General features: G+C 39.3%; 1 protein-coding gene across 6 annotated transcripts in view; it reads left to right on the top strand.

Annotated features, from left to right (window-relative positions):
- Positions 1 to 22,324, top strand: part of LOC134344378 (DNA-binding protein SATB1-like) — a 160,996-nt gene that overhangs the window by 49,072 nt on the left and 89,600 nt on the right. For all 6 annotated transcript variants that reach the window (XM_063044070.1, XM_063044067.1, XM_063044066.1 and 3 more), the window contains one exon: positions 5,584 to 6,047. In XM_063044070.1, coding sequence (XP_062900140.1) covers positions 5,584 to 6,047 — 464 coding nt within the window. The remainder of the gene's footprint in view (positions 1 to 5,583; positions 6,048 to 22,324) is intronic.

The raw sequence follows: 22,324 nt of genomic DNA, 5'->3' as shown, positions 1-22,324 counted from the left end.
CAATATTTAAAAGAGAAATGTTAACTCATGTTTTAGGTGGCACATATTAACATAAGTTAATAAACTAAGGACTTGAAAAGTATTTGAAGCTGATTGACATAATTTAATTGGTGTTTACTGGTTTTACTGGCTCCTTAAGACTGTGTCCACCAAAGATTTCTTGGCAATTCATTTTCCATGGCAGCTCAATCATTGAAGATAAGAAATGCTGAATATTTTGCCCATCTACAGCAACCCATTTGCCCACATTTAGACAATATCTTTCTAAGCCTTGCCTATTTAAGAGTCTGACTAAATGCCTCTTAATCATAATTATTGTGATTCCACCACCATTCTGGCAGTTTATACAGATGTCAGCCACTCTCTGTGTAAAATAAATTTAGCTCTCAGATTTTCTTTAAAATTCCTTCCTCTCATCTTAAATCTATGCTTTTTGATTTTGATTGTTTACCGTACCCGTGTTTCTCATGATCTTATATACATCACATCATGCCATTAAGACCAGCCTATCCAATCACTCCCCATAACTAAAGTCCTTCTTCATTTTACCTTTAGACTTATCATAGTTTTAGAGGATTCTTTCACTCTTAATTCTGGCACTTTTTTCTTCTGACAACTATTCTGTTTGATTCGATAGTTAGATATGTGGCTTCTGGTTTCTTGAAACAGTATTGTATTGTCTAGGTGATGATGATATAATCTGTCCATTCTTGCACTATTTTTGCCATTTAGCTCTTGTTTTAAACAGCAAACTAAGTATTAATCTGTGATTCAAATTGTTCAAAATGTGCCAGTTACTACTGGCATTGCATTTAGGATGTCAAGACCAAAACTTCATGCAAAGGGATTAGAGGGTATAAATTGGACCGAGGTGTTTTAAAATTATCTATTTAATTAGTTTCATTTGAATTGCTATTAACACATTTGCAATGTAAACTTCTATGTTATAACATAGAATATCAAACCGTACAGCACAATATATAGGCCCTTCAGCCCACATAATGTTATGCTAACCTTTTAACCTTACTCCAAGATCAATTTAACCCATCCCTTCCACGGAGCCCTGCATTTTTCTTTCATCTATGCTCTTAATCTAGGAGTCCATTAAATGTCCCTAATATATCTACAGTATGTCTACCACCACCCCGGCAGTGGATTCCACGCACCTACTGCTCTCTGTAATAAAAAAAAAGCTACCTCTGGTTTCCCTACTATAATTTCAACAATCACCTTAAAATTATTCCCTCTTGTGTTAGCCATTCCGACACCTGGGGAAAAAGTTGCAAGCTATCCCCTCTGACCATGCCTCTTAGTATCTTGTACAAGTGGTGTATAGAGGTGTACAGAGGTGTATAGAAAGTTTGTGAACCTTGTAGAATTTTCTCTATTTCTGCAGAAGTAATACCTAAAATGTGGTCAGATCTTCATACAAGTTCTAAATCTAGATGAAGACAATCCAATTTAATAAATAACACAAAAATACTATACTTGTTCATTTATTTATTGAGAAAAATGATCCAATATTACATTTATTTGTTGGAAAAAGCATGTGAATCTTTGCTTTCAGTAACTGGTGTGACCCCCTTGGACAGTAATAACTTCAACCATACATTTCAGGTAACTGTTGATTAGTCCTATATTAGACCACTCCTCCATACAAATCTTTTTCATTTCTAGGATGTTGGTGGGCTTCCTTGCATGCACTGCTTGCTTTAGGTCCTTCCACAACATTTCTATAGGATTAAGGTCAGGACTTTGACTTGGCCATTCCAAAATACAAATTTTCTTCTTTGTAAACCATTCTGTTGTTGATATATATTTTGGATCATTGTCTTGTTGCATCATCCAACTTCTGTTAAGCTTCAGGTGACGGACTGCTTCCCTGACATTCTTCTGTAAAATATCTTGATACAATTTTGAATTCATTTTTCCCTCAATGATTGCAAGCTATTGAATTGAATTGAATTGACTTTATTACTTATATCCTTCATATACATGAGGAGTAAAAATCTTTACGTTACGTCTCCATCTAAATGTGCAACGTGCAATTTATAGTAATTTATAATAAATAGTATCTACAACAGGATAGTCAATACAACATAGAAGTACAGTTGTGACAACATGAGAAATACGATTGTATCAGCGTGAATTAATCAGTCTGATGGCCTTGTGGAAGAAGCTGTCCCGGAGCCTGTTGGTCCTGGCTTTTATGCTGCGGTACTGTTTCCTGGATGGTAGCAGCTGGAACAGTTTGTGGTTGGGGTGACTCAGGTCCCTAATGACCCTTCGGGCCCTGAATAGTGGGAAGTTCACAACTACAGATGCTCTAGCTGTCCACACCACTCTCTGCAGAGTCCTGCGATTGAATTAAGTACAGTTCCCATACCAGGCAGTGATGCAGTCAGTCAGGATGCTCTCAATTGTGCCTCTGTAGAAAGTTCTTAAGATTTCAGGCCCTGAGGCAGCAATGCAGCCCCAAACCATGATGCCTCTTCCACCATGCTTCGCAGTTGGGATGAAGTTTTGGTGTTGGTGTGTATTGCCCTTCTTCCTCCAAACATAGCAATGTGCGTTTCTGCCAGAAAGTTCAACCTTTGTCTCATCTGTCCACAGAACTTTGTCCCAGAAGTGTTGTAGAACATCCAGTTGGTCTTTTGCAAACTTGAGGTGTGCAGCAATTGTTTTCTTTTGGAGAGCAGGGGTTTCTTCCATGGTGTCCTTCCATGAACACCATTCTTCTTCAGTGTTTTTCTTAAAGGAAACACATGTAGAGAGACTTTAGCAAGTTCTAGAGATTTCTGCAGATCTTTTACTGTTACCCTTGGGTTCTTTTTTACCTTTTTCAGCATAGCACGTTATACCCTTGGTGTGATCTTTGCAGGATACCCACTCCTAGGGAGAGTAGCAAAGTAGCAACAGTACTGAGTTTCCTCCATTTGTAGACAATTACTCCTTCTGTGGACTGATGTACACTCAGGTCTTTAGAAATGATCTTGTAGCCTTTTCCAGCTTCATGCAACTTTACCCTTCTTCTTCTAAGGTCCTCGGAAAGTTGTTTTGATTGAGGCATAGTGCACATAAACAGATCTTTCTTGAGAAGAGAATCTGACTTTGTATCCAATTATAAACAAGAGAATCTGCAGATGCTGGAAATCCAAGCAACACAACAAAATGCTGGAGGAACTCAAGCAGGATTGAAGAGTCCCGGCCCAAAACATTGACTGTACTCTTTTCCATAAATGCTGCCTGGTCTGCTGAGTTCCTCCAGCATTTTGTGTGTGTTACCTGACTTTGTGTTTTTTTATAGGCCAGGGCACCTCTATTATCCACACCTCCAATCTCATCTCATTGATTGGAACGCCCAACTCTAAACAGCTTTTATAGAAGGCATTACCCTAGAAGTTCACATATTTATTCCAATAAAATACAGGTAATATTGGATCATTTTTCTCAATAAATAAATGAACGAATATAATGTTTTTATGTTATTTAATTGGGTTCTCTTTATCTAGTTTTAGGACTTGCATGAAGATCTAATCACATTTTAGGTCATATTTATGCAGAAATAGAAAAAGTTCTACAGGGTTCACAAAGTTTTTAGCACCACTGTCAAAGATAAGATAAAACAGTCTCAGGTAGGATAAAATAGATCTACAGTATTTTAAATATACTGTACTTGAAAGTGATAATGTGACAACACATTGGGTTGTGGAGGTGGGTATGTGGCGGGTATTAGGGCATGTATAATTATAGCTGTGTTTCAGTTTTTTGATATGAGCATAGGAATTTGTAAAAGCAGAACGTGTACTGAGACTTAGTTCTCTGTCAACTGGAAAATTAAGAACAGGTATAAACTTCATATATACCAATAATTACCTTTCTCTAAAGAAAAATTCAAGCCTTGTGACCTCCATCTATTTAAAAAATTGGCCATCTCTAATCTTCCTGTCACTTCTATATTCCCAAATATGGTGTTATTATGCAGAACTCTTTGTCTGAAGCTCCTCAAGCATCTACTATCTCTGTACTAGAAGTCTCTGATCATTGTGAATCTTTGACATCTTTTTCATTCTGACTTCAATTTTTCATTTGTTTGACCACACCATCCTCCTATAATGCCTTATCACAGTCATCCTGATGACTTGGGACTCTACTTGCCAGGGGTTTCATTCTTTCCAATTTATTCATAGCGAAAGTATCATCAGTAATGGTTTCTCTTCCTGTGCCCATACCAATACCCCTTGATGTCTCTTAGGATGTTCTCATTGGCCTCTTCCCAATTCTCATGTAGTATTTTCATCTGAAAATATGACATCAGATTCCATTGTACAAGGGTAATACACAGCTCTATGGCATCATTACTTCACTTCTCCACTAATTGTGCAACTACTTAACCATGTCCAGTTTAAGTGAGCAGAATTTTCCTCCAACTAAATATTAGGAACTAAGGACATTATCTTGATCCACAGTTTAAACTCTGCTCTTTAGCCACTGTCTTCTCTCCCTGGCAATTGTTTAGTACAGAACTAAAGTCTTCGCAATCAAATTTTTTTAAAAAGCAGAAAATGCTGAAAATGCTCTGAAGGTCAGGCCACATCTGTAGCAAAAGAAAGAGGTAATGTTTCTAAGAGCTTAATGTCTTATTTCATTCCAAGATATGTTTCTATCATTAATGTTCCTGCTTCATCTAGGCTGCAGTTGCAGACATTGTAGGCCTTTGTTATCTCTGAAATTAATCATTCTAAGGCAGTTCATTCTGCTTTCATAAGCTTGACTTTGTGTACATATTATGCAAATTAGCTCAAGGAACTATTTGGTGGGGACAGGTGGAGGGAAAAAAAGCAAGTGCAATTTTGGGTGCAGTTTGTGCTAAATTGTTGATTGTACCCAAAGCAGAAACTCTGTCGTGTCAGCATCAAATCAAGTTTCATTGACAGGGATTGCACACGTCGTTTTTTTTCCCCTTGTGGATGGATTTGGAATGACTTGACTTTTCCAGTCTTTCAACTGTTCATCCTCATTTGGTTGTCCTATGTACCTGGAAGTTCCTCACTGTCAGTCAGTTCACTTTTATTTGATACATGTGATTGATTCCTGTTTGTTTAATTGGATTTTACTATTATTGTATGAAAATGAATTATGAACCAATCAATTCCAGTGCTTTGTTTTATTCATGCAAATATGGCAATGAAGTGTGACCCTGATTATGAGTTGTGATTGGTAGAATGAATTTTAGGCATTTTCTGTTTTACAATACTCAGCCACAGTAAATGTGTGCATTTCACTTATGAAAAGGAGCTTCTATTATTAAAGGACAGAAACATAATGAACTATGTACGTGTGTACTATATTTTTAAATGCTTTTTTGCTATATTTTGTTATTGCTGACAGCTGCAAAAAATGTGGCAAAAAGTTGATAAGGCTGTACCATCTACGGCAATTTCTTTTTGTTTGCCAAGCTAGTATTAACAGCAAAACATACTAACATGTAACATACAAACTAATAAAATATAGTTTTTTCAAGCAATGATTGTTGTTAGTTTGAGTATTTTCAGTTCATTTCTATTTTTCTCATTGCTCTAGCTGAAATGGAGACGATGTCTGAACTGTCTATTTCTCAGACGGGAACAAATCATGTAAACTTTGGAGCACAAACAGTTCCTGGGAATGGTACTGATCTGCCCCAGCCACCATCACCAGCTCAACTTCCTCATGGTGGTCAGCCAACAACCAGGCCCCAACTTTCTAATTTGCATCCTGGACTTGTCTCTGCGCCTCTTAGTCCACAGCTGGTGAACCAGCAGCTGGTTATGGCCCAGATATTAAATCAACAATTTGCTGTCAACAGACTGCTGGCACAGCAATCCCTAAATCAGCAATACCTAAATCACCCTCCTGTCAACCGATCAATGACTAAACCATTGGAACAACAGACTTCATCAAATGCTGAAGTGTCTTCCGAAATCTACCAGTGGGTTCGCGATGAGTTGAAGCGAGCTGGAATCTCTCAAGCAGTGTTCGCTCGCGTGGCTTTCAACCGAACTCAGGTAAAACAAGACATCTTTTCCCTTGTCATGAGCCTGTGTCATTAAAGCACTTAATTTTGTTGTATTGCAATGTGAGATGAAACAGGGAGCTCTTTGTTTTTTCTTGAAGTTTTTGTGTAAAGGCCACTGATGCTTTGTTGATTATAGTACCTGAATCAGTATATTAATTTTAAACTTACACCACCAAGAATCAATGCCCGTTTGAATGTTGACAGATATCATTAACATGTTGACTGCAAGAATTTTCCTCTATGAAGAACTGAACACTCATTTCACAATTTCAGTGATTTAATACCCACCTCTTTCCACTTGTGTAATAAAAGAAAGAATGTAGAAGTATCTCTCAGCCACCCCAGCAATGATGTACAGAATTCACAAACTATTTACATAAGATTCTTTCATAATCAGCTAAAAATAGGTTTTGCTTTCTCATCTACTGATAGCATGAAATTTGGCTGTTGTATAAATGTTCTGTTGTGGCTATTTTCAATCTCAATTAGTTTTGGTGAAATGTTTGTAACTTGGTTGGCATATTTCAAACTGGGTGTATATGTTCTTAAAGAGAATAATTTCCTGTTTTATTTGCTTAAGGAAAACTAGTACAACAATTTGGTGAAAAACTGTTCTTATAACTCCGTGTGAGCTTTCTCTGGGTGCTTGGATTCTCTCAAATCCCAAAGACATGGGGATTGGTATGTAAGTTCAGCATTGTAAATTCCTGTCACTGTGTGAGTGAGTGATAGAATGAGGAGAGTTAATGGAAATGTGGGGACAGTAAATTGAGTTAGGGTAGGATTCGCGTAAAATGGTTACTAGGTGGTCATTGCAGGAATGGTGAGCCAAATGGCCTTCTGTTTCTGTCTATGACTCTCTGACTATGACCTGGGTATGCCTTAAATCTGTGAAACTTTTAAAACTAAAGCAGCCAGATATGCTTATTCTCTTTGAGGAGTAAAATATTTACACCTAAAATGTTCTTAGCCTTGCTTACAGATTTGAATTACTGAAAATTGTTCTGTGTAAACATGTTTAGCTTGTAGAATCATGGAGGCAGGCCCTTTCACACTAACCACCATGTATTAATTCCATTTTATTCTACCGTCTCCCATCAACTGCCCTCAGCTTTTACCACTCACCTACACATTAGAGCAATGTACAGTGGTCAGCTAACCTCCTGAACCTCACACCTGTGTGATGGGTGAGGAAGTTGGAGAAACCAGAGGAAGCCCACACGATCACAGGCAGGAGGTGCACACTCCACACAGACAGCCCTGGAGATGAGGACTAGATGTGTTGCTCAAGCTCTGAGATAGTACTTTACTGACTGCACCATTGCACTACATGGTTATGAAAGTAATTGCCTCCCCTGGAAACTATTTTGATTGTTCAGCCAAATAGAAACCTAAAGGGGCATGTTTCTTAATGCAATAAGCTAACTAAGAAATTATGCTACTAGTAATAAGTTTTTTAAAAAATCAGAAAATTTGATATTTGCTCCATTATAGGAGAACAAACATGTATTTTGTGGATTAAAGGTACACAAATTGTATAGAACAGAATTTACAATTTAGTTGAAATATGTCACCTTAACATCCAGACGATAGCTAAAAGACTACAGTAAGTTGTCTTCAACGTTATATTAAGTGACAGGCTGTAATATTAATAAAATATTTGAACATAAGGTACTGAAATGTGAAATAGAGATGAAACTCTTATTTTCCCAGAGAGTGTAGGGATTCCCCAAGAGGCAGGTTCTTCACCTGAGGATAGACCAAGACCTGTAATCTCATTGTTGTCCAGAGGACTTAGCAAGATGAGTTAGTTAGTCTCCACCACTGGTTTCTAAGTTGCCTTTATTCCCCCCAAGGAGAACAAATAGAACAAACTAGGGCTTTACTCGTTGGAGAGAAGGAGGATGAGAGGAGACATGATAGAGGTGTACAAGATATTAAGAGGAATAGATAGAGTGGATAGCTAGCGCCTCTTCCCCAGGGCACCACTGCTCAATATAAGAGGACATGGCTTTAAGGTAAGGGGTGGGAAGTTCAAGGGGGATATTAGAGGAAGGTTTTTTACTCAGAGAGTGGTTGGTGCGTGGAATGCACTGCCTGAGTCAGTGGTGGAGGCAGATACACTCGTGAAGTTTAAGAGACTACTAGACAGGTATATGGGGGAAATTTAAGGTGGGGGCTTATACGGGAGGCAGGGTTTGAGGGTCGGCACAACATTGTGGGCCGAAGGGCCTGTACTGTGCTGTACTGTTCTATGTTCTATGTAAATCAAAGAATGATCAGTTACTTTTGTCAAGAAGAATTTGATTGCAACTGTCCTGAACACTTATTCTCCATAACAATTACAGTGAGTTAGATAATCGAATGGAATTATCATGCTTGATGTGGAGCACGTACCTCCATTTCACATGGTAAAGGAGTACCCTCCTATTTATGCTGAAAATCCCCATGACAGAGAGCTGTTAACTGACAGAAGGCTAAATTCCAGCTGTTAAGTCATAATTACACTGAGATGTTTGGTTCCAGTTATTTTGTAAATTCACTAAATTCATTAAATCCGTTGATTTGAAGTGACTTTTTGAGGAAATGTCATTTAAAACTCAGACAGAGGATGTGCCCTGTGTTATATATTAAAAAGATGGTATAGATTTATCACTTTCAAAAGTACTTTATGAACACTTTACATGAGATAGACGGATCTGCATTTACACTGTTTAAAGAAGAAGGCTGTGATTTTGTGGTGGATCAATTTAAGAAGTTTCTAAAAGTCACCGAGGACAGTTCACATTCATCTGCCATTAGAGTAATGTATATACTGGAGGTAGCAATAAGAAAATAACTTCAAGAATATTAATGACAATATAGGCTACACAAGCAAAACTATAGTTCTTATCAGTCACCTGTGTTGTTGAATTAATTTCCTTTGAAATGATTTTCAATTATCTATTGCTTTAAATTATGCATACTGTGATGTTCATTAGGAGGTGTTTTTGCATCTTCTGTGCTGGATGGCAGGTGTTTTGGTGGGAAAAGGCAAACATATCCTGTTGATGACTTAGTGGTTGTAATAATGTTATTGTGGATTTATTGAGTAATTGAGTGTCTGAAAAAAGCAGTATATGTCTCCAAATTGTTAACAATGTTCTGGCAAATTTGACAGTGACAAAGATGAAAGGGAGAATGTTAACTCGTACAAATGAGTTGGTTTGAAAGAGGGAGGCAAGTTAAATTCACCAAAAGTGGCAATGTATTTGAGTATGCTAACCTGCCATTTTCACATTTATCCCATCTATGTCAGTGTGGACATGGGAAACCTATACAGTAAAGGCAGGTTAGCACTGTCAATGCACATTCTACTTCTTCAGAGAAATGTAAATTAGAAATGGGTCTATTACAGTCTTCATGTGCTTTCTGAGTTTCCCCTGGAACTTGGAAGGGAAGCCAAGGCTCAAGAGCACAACAGCACTGAATGGAGTCTGAATACCTGATGAGCAAAAACTTGGCAATTGAACTCCACAGCTTCACAACATAACTATTGCGATTTCCTTAATTTGATCTTTCTATAAATTGATTGTGCTTCCCTCAGCTGCAACTCATTGCTGCCCAGTGTTCCACAGCTTCATTTCAGACACTCAGCTTGATGCATATTGAAGGGTGCCATTAGACTTGTGGAAGCTCCTGAACATAACTGCTCACTTTCCCTACTTTGAAAGTATCAGTTCGAGCAATCCACAGGCACAATACCATCTGGGCTATTTGTGTTGAAATTTGCCTTACCCAGAGAAGGACAATAGTGAATGAATGATTAAGAGCTTCAGAAACACCAGGTGTGAGAGGGTATCATGAATACTAATTTCTCTACCTTCCAGTATTTTCCCTGCCTCCCATCCTCCCTTTTCCCATTCCTGATTTTGGTTCCCCTCCTACTTCCTTCTCTTTACACCTGCCCATCACCACCCCCTGGTGCCCTTTCTCCTTCCCCTTTTTCCATAGCCCGCTGTCCCCTCCTGTCAGATTACTTTATCTTCAGCCCTTCACCTCTTTGCTTGTCACCTCTCGGTTTCTTAACTCACCCCCCCCCACCCACTGTCTTTCCCCCTTACCTGGTTTCACTTATCACCTGCCCTCCCCCCACCCTACCTTCTTATTCTGGTTTCTTCCCCCTTCCTTTCCAGTTCTGATGAAGGGTCCCGGCCTGAAATGTGGACTGTTTATTCTCCTTCATAGCTACTGCCTGACTAATTATCCTGATTTCTTCAAGTATGTAACAGACCTGCTGCATGGATGCTCCGAGTCAAAGAATTGGCCTTTCAAATGTGGCTGAACACATTTGTGAGGCAACAGACTAATGAATATCAAGTGTAATATTACTGAAACCAAAAGTTGAGAAAGAAATCAGATTATGGTGCATGTGCACTTGTGTCTAATGGCTGCCTTTGATATGCACCAGTACTTGTCTTAAAAATGAAGCTGCAGAGCATCTCACTCCCCACTGCCTACCAACTATTTATTTTTCTTTGTTTAGAGAGACAGCACAGTAACAAGCCCTTCAGGCCCAATGATTCTGTGTCGCCAAATTACACCCATGTGACCAAGTAACCTACTAACATGCAAGTCATTGTAATGCGAGAGGAAACTTGAGCACCTAGAGGAAACGCACATGGTTATAGGGAGAACTTACAAACTCCTTATAAACAGCAGCAGAATTGAATGCAGGTTGCTGGCGCTCTAATAGCACATCAATAGCTGCTGTGCTACCGCGCTGCCTGAAAGTACGTCTTGCTATTCTCCAAAAGGAAACTTCCCAGCTATTAAATAATAATGGGCAAGCCCAAAAAAACGCAGTGTAGGTAGACAATAAGCTGCAAGGTCATAACGAGATCAAGAGTCTATCTTATACTATGGAATTGTTCAATAGTTTTATAACAACAGGGTACAAGCTGTCCTTGAGCCTGGAGGTACGAGTTTTCAGGGTTTTCTGTCTTCTGCCCAATGTGAGAAGGGAGAAGAAAGAATGTTCCACACGGTAGGCTTATTCAGAAAGTTAGAAGGCATGGGATCCAGGGAAGTTTGGCCAGGTGGATTCAGAATTGGCTTGCCTGCAGAAGGCAGAGGGTGGTGGTGGAGGGAGTACACTCAGATTGGAGGATTGTGACTAGTGGTGTCCCACAAGGATCTGTTCTGGGACCTCTACTTTTCGTGATTTTTATTAACGACCTGGATGTGGGGGTAGAAGGGTGGGTTGGCAAGTTTGCAGACGACACAAAGGTTGGTGGTGTTGTAGATAGTGTAGAGGATTGTCAAAGATTGCAGAGAGACATCGATAGGATGCAGAAGTGGGCTGAGAAGTGGCAGATGGAGTTCAACCTGGGGAAGTGTGAGGTGGTACACTTTGGAAGGACAAACTCCAAGACAGAGTACAAAGTAAATGGCAGGATACTTGGTAATGTGGAGGAGCAGAGGGATCTCGGGGTACATGTCCACAGATCCCTGAAAGTTGCCTCACAGGTGGATAGGGTAGTTAAGAAAGCTTATGGGGTGTTAGCTTTCATAAGTCGAGGGATAGAGTTTAAGAGTCGCGATGTAATGATGCAGCTCTATAAAACTCTGGTTAGGCCACACTTGGAGTACTGTGCCCAGTTCTGGTCACCTCACTATAGGAAGGATGTTGAAGCATTGGAAAGGGTACAGAGAGGATTTACCAGGATGCTGCCTGGTTTAGAAAGTATTCATTATGATCAGAGATTAAGGGAGCTAGGGCTTTACTCTTTGGAGAGAAGGAGGATGAGAGGAGACATGATAGAGGTGTACAAGATATTAAGAGGAATAGATAGAGTAGATAGCCAGCGCCTCTTCCCCAGGGCACCACTGCTCTATACAAGAGGACATGGCTTTAAGGTAAGGGGTGGGAAGTTCAAGGGGGATATTAGAGGAAGGTTTTTTACTCAGAGAGTGGTTGGTGCGTGGAATGCGCTGCCTGAGTCAGTGGTGGAGGCAGATACACTAGTGAAGTTTAAGAGACTACTAGACAGGTATATGGAGGAATTTAAGGTGGGGGCTTATATGGGAGGCAGGGTTTGAGGGTCGGCACAACACTGTGGGCCGAAGGGCCTGTACTGTGCTGTACTGATATATGTTCTATGTTCTATGTTTGGGGTGGGTATCGTCTTTGATTACGTTGGCTGCTCTATCAAGGCAACAGGCTGTCCGGTTGCATAGCGATTAGCATAACAATAATGCAGCACTGATGTCCTGAGTTCACTCCTGCCACTGTGTGTAAGGAGTTTGTATGTCCTGTCCTGTGATAGTGTGGGTTTCCTCCAGGTGCTCCAGTTATCCTCCCACGTTCCAAAGACATGCAGTTTGGTCGGGCAATTGGTCACATGGGTGTAATTGGGTGGCAAAGACCTCTTACCATAAAAAATAATAAAAATAGCTATTGACAGGGGCTGATTTTCGTGTTGTGTTGAGCTGTGTGCACAGCTCTCTGCAGTTCCTTGCAGTCACGGACCGAGTATTTGCTGTGTCAAGCCATTACATCCAGATAGGATTCTTTCTTTGGTACCTCAATAAAAACTGCTAAGGGTCAACAAGGAAGTGCATTTTTTTTTTTTAGCCTCCTGAAGAAGGTGAGGTGTTCGTGAGCTTTCTTGACTATACACTCTATGTCATTGGACCAAGACAGGGTCCTGGTCATGTTCACTCCTAGGAATTTGAAGCTCTCAAGCTCAGCACCATTGATGTAGATAAGAGCAAGTGCACTGCTCCCCTTCCTAAAGTCAATGACCAGTTCTGTTGCTGCCATTGAGGGAAAGATGGTTATCATGATACCATGTTACTAAACTGTGCACGTCCATGCTACACTCCAACTCATCATCATTATTTGAGATACGGCCTGCTGCAGTGGTATCACCTGCAAATTTGATTACGGAGCAGAATAAGGCCACACTGTATATTGAGGAGAGTAGGGGGCTGAGGACACACATTGTGCACCACCAGTGTATAGGATAATAGTAACAGGGGTGTGCTGCCTGTCCTTGCTGATTACTATCTATTGGTCAGGAAGTCAGTGTGGTTGCGTTTGGCTCAGTAGGCATCTTTTACAGCAATGGTCAAGAGTGTTTGGGTCCCTGATGACACAGGAGATACGCTGGTAGTATTATGGTAACACTTTGTTGAAGTCACCAGCAGTGATGAAAATAGCCTTATTTCAGGGTTGTTGACCACAGAGTATAGTTCATAGAGTGCAAGCCTCATATCCATCTGAGAAGGGATGTAGACTGCTGTCTACAGTCGGGGAAGGGAGGGAACATCGACTCAGACCATGAGAGGCCTGCGTCAAGCATTTTCATGCCTTTCAAGGCACAATTTGGAAGTCTGTGTGGGACGCCACTCCTCACACAAACACTAGAGCAATGTGTGGTTAAGTGCCTTGCTCAAGGCACAAATGCTGCCACAGCTGAGGCTCGAACCAGCGACCTTGAGATCACTAGACGAACGCCTTAACCACTTGGCCACGTGCCGAACACAGCCATCAGGACAGCTGAAGTGAACTCATGGTCAGCTAGTATGGGTGATATTTCACCATTATATATTCCAAACTGGGTGAGCAGGCTGTCAGATCCAAGCACTATGAGGTGTTAATTAAGAAGCAGACTCCCCCGCTTCTACTTTTGCCGAGGGATGCGGAATGATCCATCCAGTGAATTCATAGGCCTCGGTGTATGGCACAGGCAGTCGAGGCAGGCATAAACCATCTTTTAGTGAGACATAACACGCAGCCTCTCAGATCCCCTTTAAGTATTTTCCCTCATATCTTAAACTATGCCCTAGCGTAAGATTCCCCTATACTGTACTGGCAAAGAGGACTGTGACCATTTTATCTTATTATCCTCATGATTTTATAAACTTCTATAAGGCATATTATATGCATCAGAGAAAGCAGCCCCAGCCTGTCCAGTCTCTCCTTGTAACTCAAGCCACCTAGTCCTTGTTCGTCCTTTCCAGGTTAATGACATCCTTCTTACAGCTAGGCGATCAGAACTGCACAGAATTTTGTAAGTCTGGTCTCTAGAAGGGAATAATTTGATCAGAGCCACCACTGCTATTGTTCCTTTTTCCCTTCTATACTTTCCAGTCACAGTAAGCTGGCGAATCCTTTACTGAATATGACTTAAGACTAGGGTAGCAGGTATTCTATTCAAGTTGGTAGTCACAGTATGCACTCTTTTGATTAGAACCTGCATCAGTTACATATTTGCCATGATTGATACTCTGTACAGTTGGCACTCCGAAACTGTGTGAAGATGAGGAATGCATTTTTTTTCCATTCAGGCTTAATATGGACTTGTGTCTTTTGCATCATGGTGTACAGTGAGTTTGATATTCCTGTCAGCAACACACATCCTTAGACACTACTGCAAAAGTATCCTAATCATGGACAACCTGAGAACTGAGGGGAGCTTGGACACTCTTTGATACTCTACTTTGGACTTTTCACTGCAAACCCTTTCTCAATTTTCTCATTGTGCTCACTTCTGGTGTGTAAATCACCAAGCGAAAACTCAGCTGTCCTCTCTTACCAAACCAACAGAAGTGTGGGGATCAAAACTGGTGCTTGGTTGTTAGAAAATTATGCACAGTTAAGTTTCATTCTCAGACCCATGCATTGAGTGCTGTATGCAGTGTGTCTGGTTGAATTAGAATCAGCAGGTGGAGGTGAAGTCCCCATATTCTTGTCTCCATTCCATCCTTACAGTTAACTGCAGAGCCAATTGCCCTTCAGCTGCATCAGGCTATGTCTTATTCAATACCTGTTTCTGGTTGTTTTGTATTCTGTCCATCAAGGAAAGAAAGAAATGGCCGATACAGTAAAGCAAAGGGATGTGGTGATCATATGGATGGAGGATTGTTAATTATAACAGTGAGAGCAAGGCGTGATATGGTATAAAGACAAGACTAAATACTGGATTGGGAGATGAGGTTACAATAATAACGTGTTTAATAATGTGCCCCAGAAGACTGAAGAGGGCAGATTGAGAGACTATGTTAGAATGTAGTAAATGTACTACTCTTTCAGTATGATGGAGCCATTAATCTGCTGCAGCACTGAATACTGGACCATGAACATATTCCTGCTAATTCTGTAACAAGCTCCAGTTATCAGAATATCAATGTTAAGTTTCTTTCTCACAGTAGCAGCTAATAGCCCCTTTAAACCATTCTGTGGCATACAACAAAAGATTGCTGAATTTTAGGGTATCTCCAGTCTGTGTGCTCTCAATATTTTCAAGTCTTAATGCTGTATTGCTCACTTTAGCTTCTCTCATAACTCAGGTCTGCAGTGTATTATTAAATAGTGGAAGCGGAATCAAATTACCTGTTCCAAGACTTTCCTGGCAATACTCCCCATCTCTTTCTCTGCTACCTTGATGACTATATTGGTGCTGCGTCATGCACCTGTGCTGATCTCATCAATTTCATCAACATTGCCTTCAACTTCCACCCTGCTCTTAAATTCACTTGGTCTATCTCTAACACCTTTCTCCCCTTTTTTGATCTCTCTGCCTCTCCATCTCTTGAGACAATCTGTCCACCGACATCTTTTATAAACCTCCCAATTCCCAAAGCCATCTTGAAGATACCTCTTCCCATCCTGTCTCCTGTAAAACTGTCATTCCCTTTTTTCAGTTCCTTCATCTCCACTGCATCTGTTTCCAGGATGAGCTTTCCCTTCCAGGGCATCAATGTCCTCCTTTTTCAAAGAGCGGGGTTCCCTTCCTCCACCATTGATGCTACCCTCGCCCACATCTCCTCCATTTCCTGGACATCTGCGCTCACCACTCATTTACGCCACTGAAACAAGGATAAATTTCCTCTTGTCCTCACCCACCATTTCCATGAGCCTCAGCATCCTACACATTATTCCCAACAAATTCCATAATCTTCAAAGGGCTCCTACCACCAAAGACATCTGCGAATCTGTTAGGGTCATCTTTTGTATCCAGTGCTCCCGATGTGACCTCCTCGACATTGGTGAGACCTGACCCGTAAATTGGGAGACCACTTTGTCGAGCACTTCCACTCCATCCACCAAAAGCACAATTTCCTGGCGGCCAACCATTATGATTCCTATTCCCTTTCCCATTCTGACATGAGGCCTTCTCTTCCGCCATGACGAGGCTATTCTCAGGTTGGAGGAGCAACACCTCATATTTTTTCCTTGTAGCCTCCAACTGGATGGCATGAACATTGATTTATCCTTCTGGTAATTGTTTTTATCTCTTTATTTCTTTTCTCTCTCTCTTCCCTCTTCTTCTATTCTCCACTCTGACCTCATACCTCTTCTCCTCACCTGCCTATAATCTCCCCCTGGTGCCCCTCCTCTTCCCTTTCTCCCACAGTCCACTCTACTCTCCTATCAGAATCCTTCTTCTCCAGCCCTTTACCTTTCCCATTCACCAGCTTCACCTACCACCTGCTAACTTATCTTCCTTCCCCTTCCCCTATTTTTTTATTCCAGCGTCTTTCCCCTTTCTTTCCAGTCCTGGTAAAGGGTCTCAACTTGAAATGCTGACTATTTATTCAGTTTCACGGATGCTACCTGACCTGCTGAGTTCTTCCAGCATTTTGTGTGTGTTTTCTGGATTTTTCCAAATCTGCAGAATCTCTTGTGTTTACCAAGTTCCATGTGTTGTCATCACACTCACTCAGGAGCTTTAATTAATATTAAATTTTAAGGCTGGGTCAAATTGATTCCAGCAAATACTGCTGAAAAATTTGCTTTTGATATCCCACCCCTTCCATCTGCCCACCCTCTCCAACTCCCAGCAGATTGAAAATTAACATTCAACTCATAAATTCTGTTTCAACGTGAGTGCTTCATTCAGCCGCATGATACCATTGAGGATTCAATTTTGAATTATAGCTTTTACAGGACGTGAAGGCAGTGTTGCATTGATATTTAGTCAACACGTTACAACTAATCACAGGGTGCCATGTTAAAAACAATCATTCATGCCATTTTCTATTTGTTTGACAAATTTAAATTTTATAAGTTGTGGTGTTATACACAATTTTATTCCATTGTTTCAAGGTGAATACCAAGTAGTATTGACATATAAAGCACATTACAGATTTTGGATGAAATAAAGGTCATAGAAAGTAATTCTATAAAAATATAGGATGAAATGTTATTGAAATGAACTCAACTGCACACTCATGCTTTAGTGCCTTTCATACCTCAGGGTATTCCAAAAATACTGTCACAAACAATTCAAGACTTTTACGATATAATCACTGTTTGAATTTAAGAAAACACATCTGCCAATGTGAATATGACAGAAAGCTTTGCCCATGGCAAGGAAGGTTGCAGTTTGAGCCTCACGCAAAATTTGAGACAAATTTCTGCCTTTGGTGTTGGTATACTGAATGTGTATATACATATAGTCCTCCTTAGTCCAGAATAAATCCACCTCTAACCACAGAGATTCCAGTGCAATGATTAAAAATGCGCCTTTTAGGAATAACAAATTTTCATGCTCGTATATATGTACTGAAGAGGGGTCTCGGCCTGAAACCTTGACTGCTTATTCATTTCCATAGATGCTACCTGACCTGTTGAGTTCCTCCAGCATTTTGTGTATGTTGCTATGTGCTCACCAAGATCCCTTTCCACTGGGTAAATTAACAAGTTAAGGGAATTTACACCTTGTTGCCACTCAGAAAGTCTGGATAAGGGGGACCTGCAGACATTAATAAAACTATTTAGATAAGGCAAGATGTTTTCGATAAACTCCCAATTTTGCTGCAGTAAGAGGCAAAGTTAATTCTTTTATGTCGAAGATCTGAGTGGACTGCAAAATTGCGCTGTTACTATTTGCCAACTGCACTAGTCAAATATGTCCAAGTTAAGTGCTAAGATCATGTTAAATCACATTAATATTTTCAGGCTTTGGAGTGACTGATGTAATTGCTATGGCACCTTCACCTGCTAGTGAACTTGAAGCACTCATTTCCATTTCCCTCGTCAATATTCAAATAGTGTGACTTCTTATTGGGTTCAATGTGTTCCACTGGTTTGCTTTTCCAAAATAAGTGATTTCAGTATGAGTGATATATATCCGTTAAAATTCCTCAACCTTCTATAGACAAAATGGCAAACGACTCTGTTGCTTAGAATTATAGGCAAATGCAAATGTTGAAAATCTGAAATAAAAGCAGGAAATGCTAGGAAATACTCAGCAAAACAGGCAGCATTGTGAAAGGAGGAACAGAGATAGTGCTTCAGGTTGAAAACTAGTAAAAATAAGAAAAGTTGTTAAAAATTGTAGAGCAGGTGGGGATGGGACGGACAGTATTAAGGGAATAATTCTGATCAGGTGAGACCAGACTTACCAGGGTGCTTCTGCTATTGATGGAGCTATCTAGTTGGTAGGTTAATTGGGAGAACCAGAGAAAAAGAGACATGTTAATTCTGTGAAATGTGCGTCAGAGCTCAAGGCAGTGGGAGAATGCTGGAAACGCTCAGCAGATCAGAATTTATGGAAAGGGGTAAACTGAATTAACAAAACTGTTTGGTGGTGATACAAACTGACTTGCAATGTGTGTATATAGAAGCTGAACTGCTGTTCCTGCGTTTCACTGGAGCAGCATGAGAGGCCGTGAACAGAGTGGTCAAAGCAGGAGTGTGCTGAAGAGTTATCATTATTCATTTTGCTCTCTCTCCACGGACAGTATCTGGTAGGCTGAGCACTTCAGTCATTCTCTGTTAGATTCCAGGACTTAACTGCACAGACCTGTAACTCACAGATGTTATGTATCCTCCGGTTTTCTCTCTCTTCAATAGTTTTCATTAATCTATCAACAAGACAATTCCTCAAGAAACATGTAGCACACCAACCTTGGTGCAGCCTATCACTGACATTCCTGTTCCATCCTTGCTGTATCTTAAAACTGGCTTATTTTCTCAATTTCCCAATTCTGATGAAGGATCTTTGATTGGAAGCATTAGCACACACTCACTTTTCTGAGGCAGCCTGATTTGCTGGTAGTTTCTGCTGGGTTTTTTTTTGTTATGTTGATTACTTTTCAGTATTTTGCCCTCAGCAATTTTAAAGGAATATCTATAAACCAAAAGTTGAAACTTTTCGAGGAACTTTTTTTTTGCAAAATAGTATATTAGAACCGCTGCTGTATATAGCATCGATTTATCGAGATTAAAAGTCTTCCAAAACAACTAATAAAAGTAAAAAATACTGCTAAGTAATTAATGAGAAGCTTGAATAGAGAAGTATTTAATTAAAAAAAACAATGACATTACTTTATTATAAGGCATCCCGATCCAAATCTGCCCTACTGATTCTTGTTAGAACATGTACCTTACCATAACACACAGTTTGGATGGCTTCCAAGAAGTACATTTTAGAAAGGGCACACTGTACGTGCCTAGTAAATTTAGGCTACTAACAATTTGCATTTTTTCATGCTATTGATTTTCACATATTTTAAAGTAAATCTGCATACCATGCATCAATAGTTATCCAATATAGGCTTGCTGCCTGTCATGTGACGCCAGATGGGAAAAAAAGTTTACTGGTTATTTAATTCACTACATGCTTTAACTTCTCTTTAGTAGACCCAAGCGTAGTCTTATACTATTCTATTATAAAGATTTTGTTTTAATTAGTTTTATGTATTCCAAAGAAATACTACTGTGTTTATTAATGGTCTGTGTTTGTGTCAGAGTTGATAAAAAAGCAAACAAGATGTTTAAATCAGTCCAAAAGCTCAGGCATGCAGAGTTGATTGAGGAAGCATGAACCAGTTTATTTCTGGGTGCAGTGCACAAAACTATGCTAACATTTCAATATTTTTTGACTTTCCAGAAAGAACTATATGCTCAGAGAGAGTCAGCTTCATTGTATTTACCCTTCAACACATGAACACATCTCAACTGGCACTTGTCCATGTGTTCAGAGTAATGTTAGGCTTGGTATGTTCCTATGATTCATGCATCTAATCTAATCGTAAATAAATAACTGTAGGTTCAGTGGTTAGAATACAAACATATCTTCTAAATGTGTGCTGTTGCTTGGACATAAGTGAAAACTGATCATATTTCTTCCTCACTTAATCTAGGAGGTTGGAGATGTGCAACATAGAGTTAGGAAGAATCATTCTCCAGTTTCATTTGCTTTAACTTAAAACAAATGAGCCATCACCCCATCTTTAAACCTCATCAGCCAAAGTTTTACACTCTCATTTAATCTGTCAATAATCCTTTGCAATGTTCTGGCTTTCATGCATGTGATTTACTGTAATTTGTTCACGTGATTATACCATTCTTCTTTTCAAATCTGAGGGCATTTTCAAATTCTTCCTCAATGACATTAGTAGTTCAGAATTTTTCATCATTTTTAAGATCCTCAAGTTTATTTTAATAGTCATATGTAATAAATTCATCAGAAGTTATCTTCACCTCAGAGGTTTTTCTAGTATAGATATGTTCACAAAATATTTTTGGAGTAATGTGGGAGAATGCCTCTAAAACTTTCCTCCTTCAACTTGCAATAATGTAATATCACCTTGTTGGAAGATAACTAGAAATATACTAATAAAGACAAAACAAAACTGGAAAGGTGGAACAGATTTCTGATTTTATTCCAGGTTTAAAATATGGAAAATCACTGGTTATTATAAACATTTTGAAATCATGAACTGGTTTCTGTATGAAATGATGCATGCAATTGAAACTATGTACTCAAACTTGTGAAATTTTGTATTTATTTTTAACATAACCACTGATTTTGTTGTTATTGAAACCATGTGGAAGATCTTTTTATAAAGCATTTCAGAGAGCAATCTGAACAAAACCAGTGCAAGTGCAATTCGATAGTGATGCGTGGAGCTGACATGCTGATTTCTGGTGTCACAGTACATTCTGAAATCTGTTCTCCTTTAACGTGAATTTAGCCCTTGCAACAATTCTACTTTTGATACTCTTCAATATTAAACCTACCTAATAAATACAAAAGTAACCCCTCAGGTTACTGTGCTAACTTACTGGCCAGCTCTAAAGCAAAATATCAGAAAATCAGTACAAAATGCTGCACTTAGATTTTTTTCTAACAAATTATTATATAAATTGATATAATATACTTTTCTCAATTCATACGTCGAGAAGTTGTAGGTTATGATGGAAAGAATATGGTTGGTCTCTGTTTAAAAAAATAGGAGTGTATCAATGGTTAATTTTGATAATTAAATCCTGGAATGGATTATTTGCATAATAACTAATTAAATATATGATAAATATATTGTACATCAATTTATTGATACTTCATGTTGAACTGAAGGCTAGCTACCAGAGATTACATTGTCCAACTAACCTAATTTTTTACTTTTGAAACTTATAATCTACTGGTTGAAACATGTTTCAGAATGATTGGTGTTGCCGCAGAATTGTAAGTGATCTGTAAAAATAGGTTTGAACTACCTAATAGAAGACTTACAGTATCACATGATGTCATGGCCAGACTAGTTGGCTTGAGGACAAATAGATTAATTGATTACAGTTTGTTAAAAATCGATTGGCACAACCCTGTATGAAAGATTGTCAAGCTTGGGTGAAGTGTGAGGATCTGTTTGCCTGGGCAGCTGTTTAAATCCACAGTGGAATAAAACTATTATCCAATGTTTGAATTTGCGTAGTTGGTTTCATCATGGTAATTTTTCTTTCATTTAAATTTGATTGCAGCAGTCTCTGTACTGGGAGTCTGATTTGTAAATCAGTTTGAGTACACAAAGAAATCACTGCTGGTTATTTTCAATTTTATGAAATTGACAAGAGAGCAAATGGGAATGAATTGTATTTTTAATAAGTTGGAGGTATTACTCAAATTCTGTGCCTCACCATTCTCCTGTTATTCTAAATCTGATCATAGTTATACATTCAGCTGCAACCATCCATAAAGTGCTTGAAAGCACAGTGATTGTTGCAAAATAAACATTAAAGGTAGTCAGCCATTTTATTCACAGTCAGGCCTGTAGGGAGCATATCCTTTTTTTTGCCGATTCAGTACTCTGTGGTTTATTTGGCATCTGCTTAGGAGTTACTGAAGTGTATTCGAAGTAGCTTGGCATTACTTTTGCAGCAATAGGATACCTGTGCCTTAAGAAAAGTTGATAACTTTATAAAAGTACAAATAATGTTTTGTTAAGAAAATGCTTCAGAATTTTTCTCCTGGCTAATAATATTCAGATGAA

This window comes from Mobula hypostoma, chromosome 3, assembly GCF_963921235.1.
Source record: "Mobula hypostoma chromosome 3, sMobHyp1.1, whole genome shotgun sequence".
NCBI classification, from domain to species: Eukaryota; Metazoa; Chordata; class Chondrichthyes; order Myliobatiformes; family Myliobatidae; genus Mobula; species Mobula hypostoma.
This window is presented reverse-complemented; position numbering and strand designations above follow the sequence as displayed.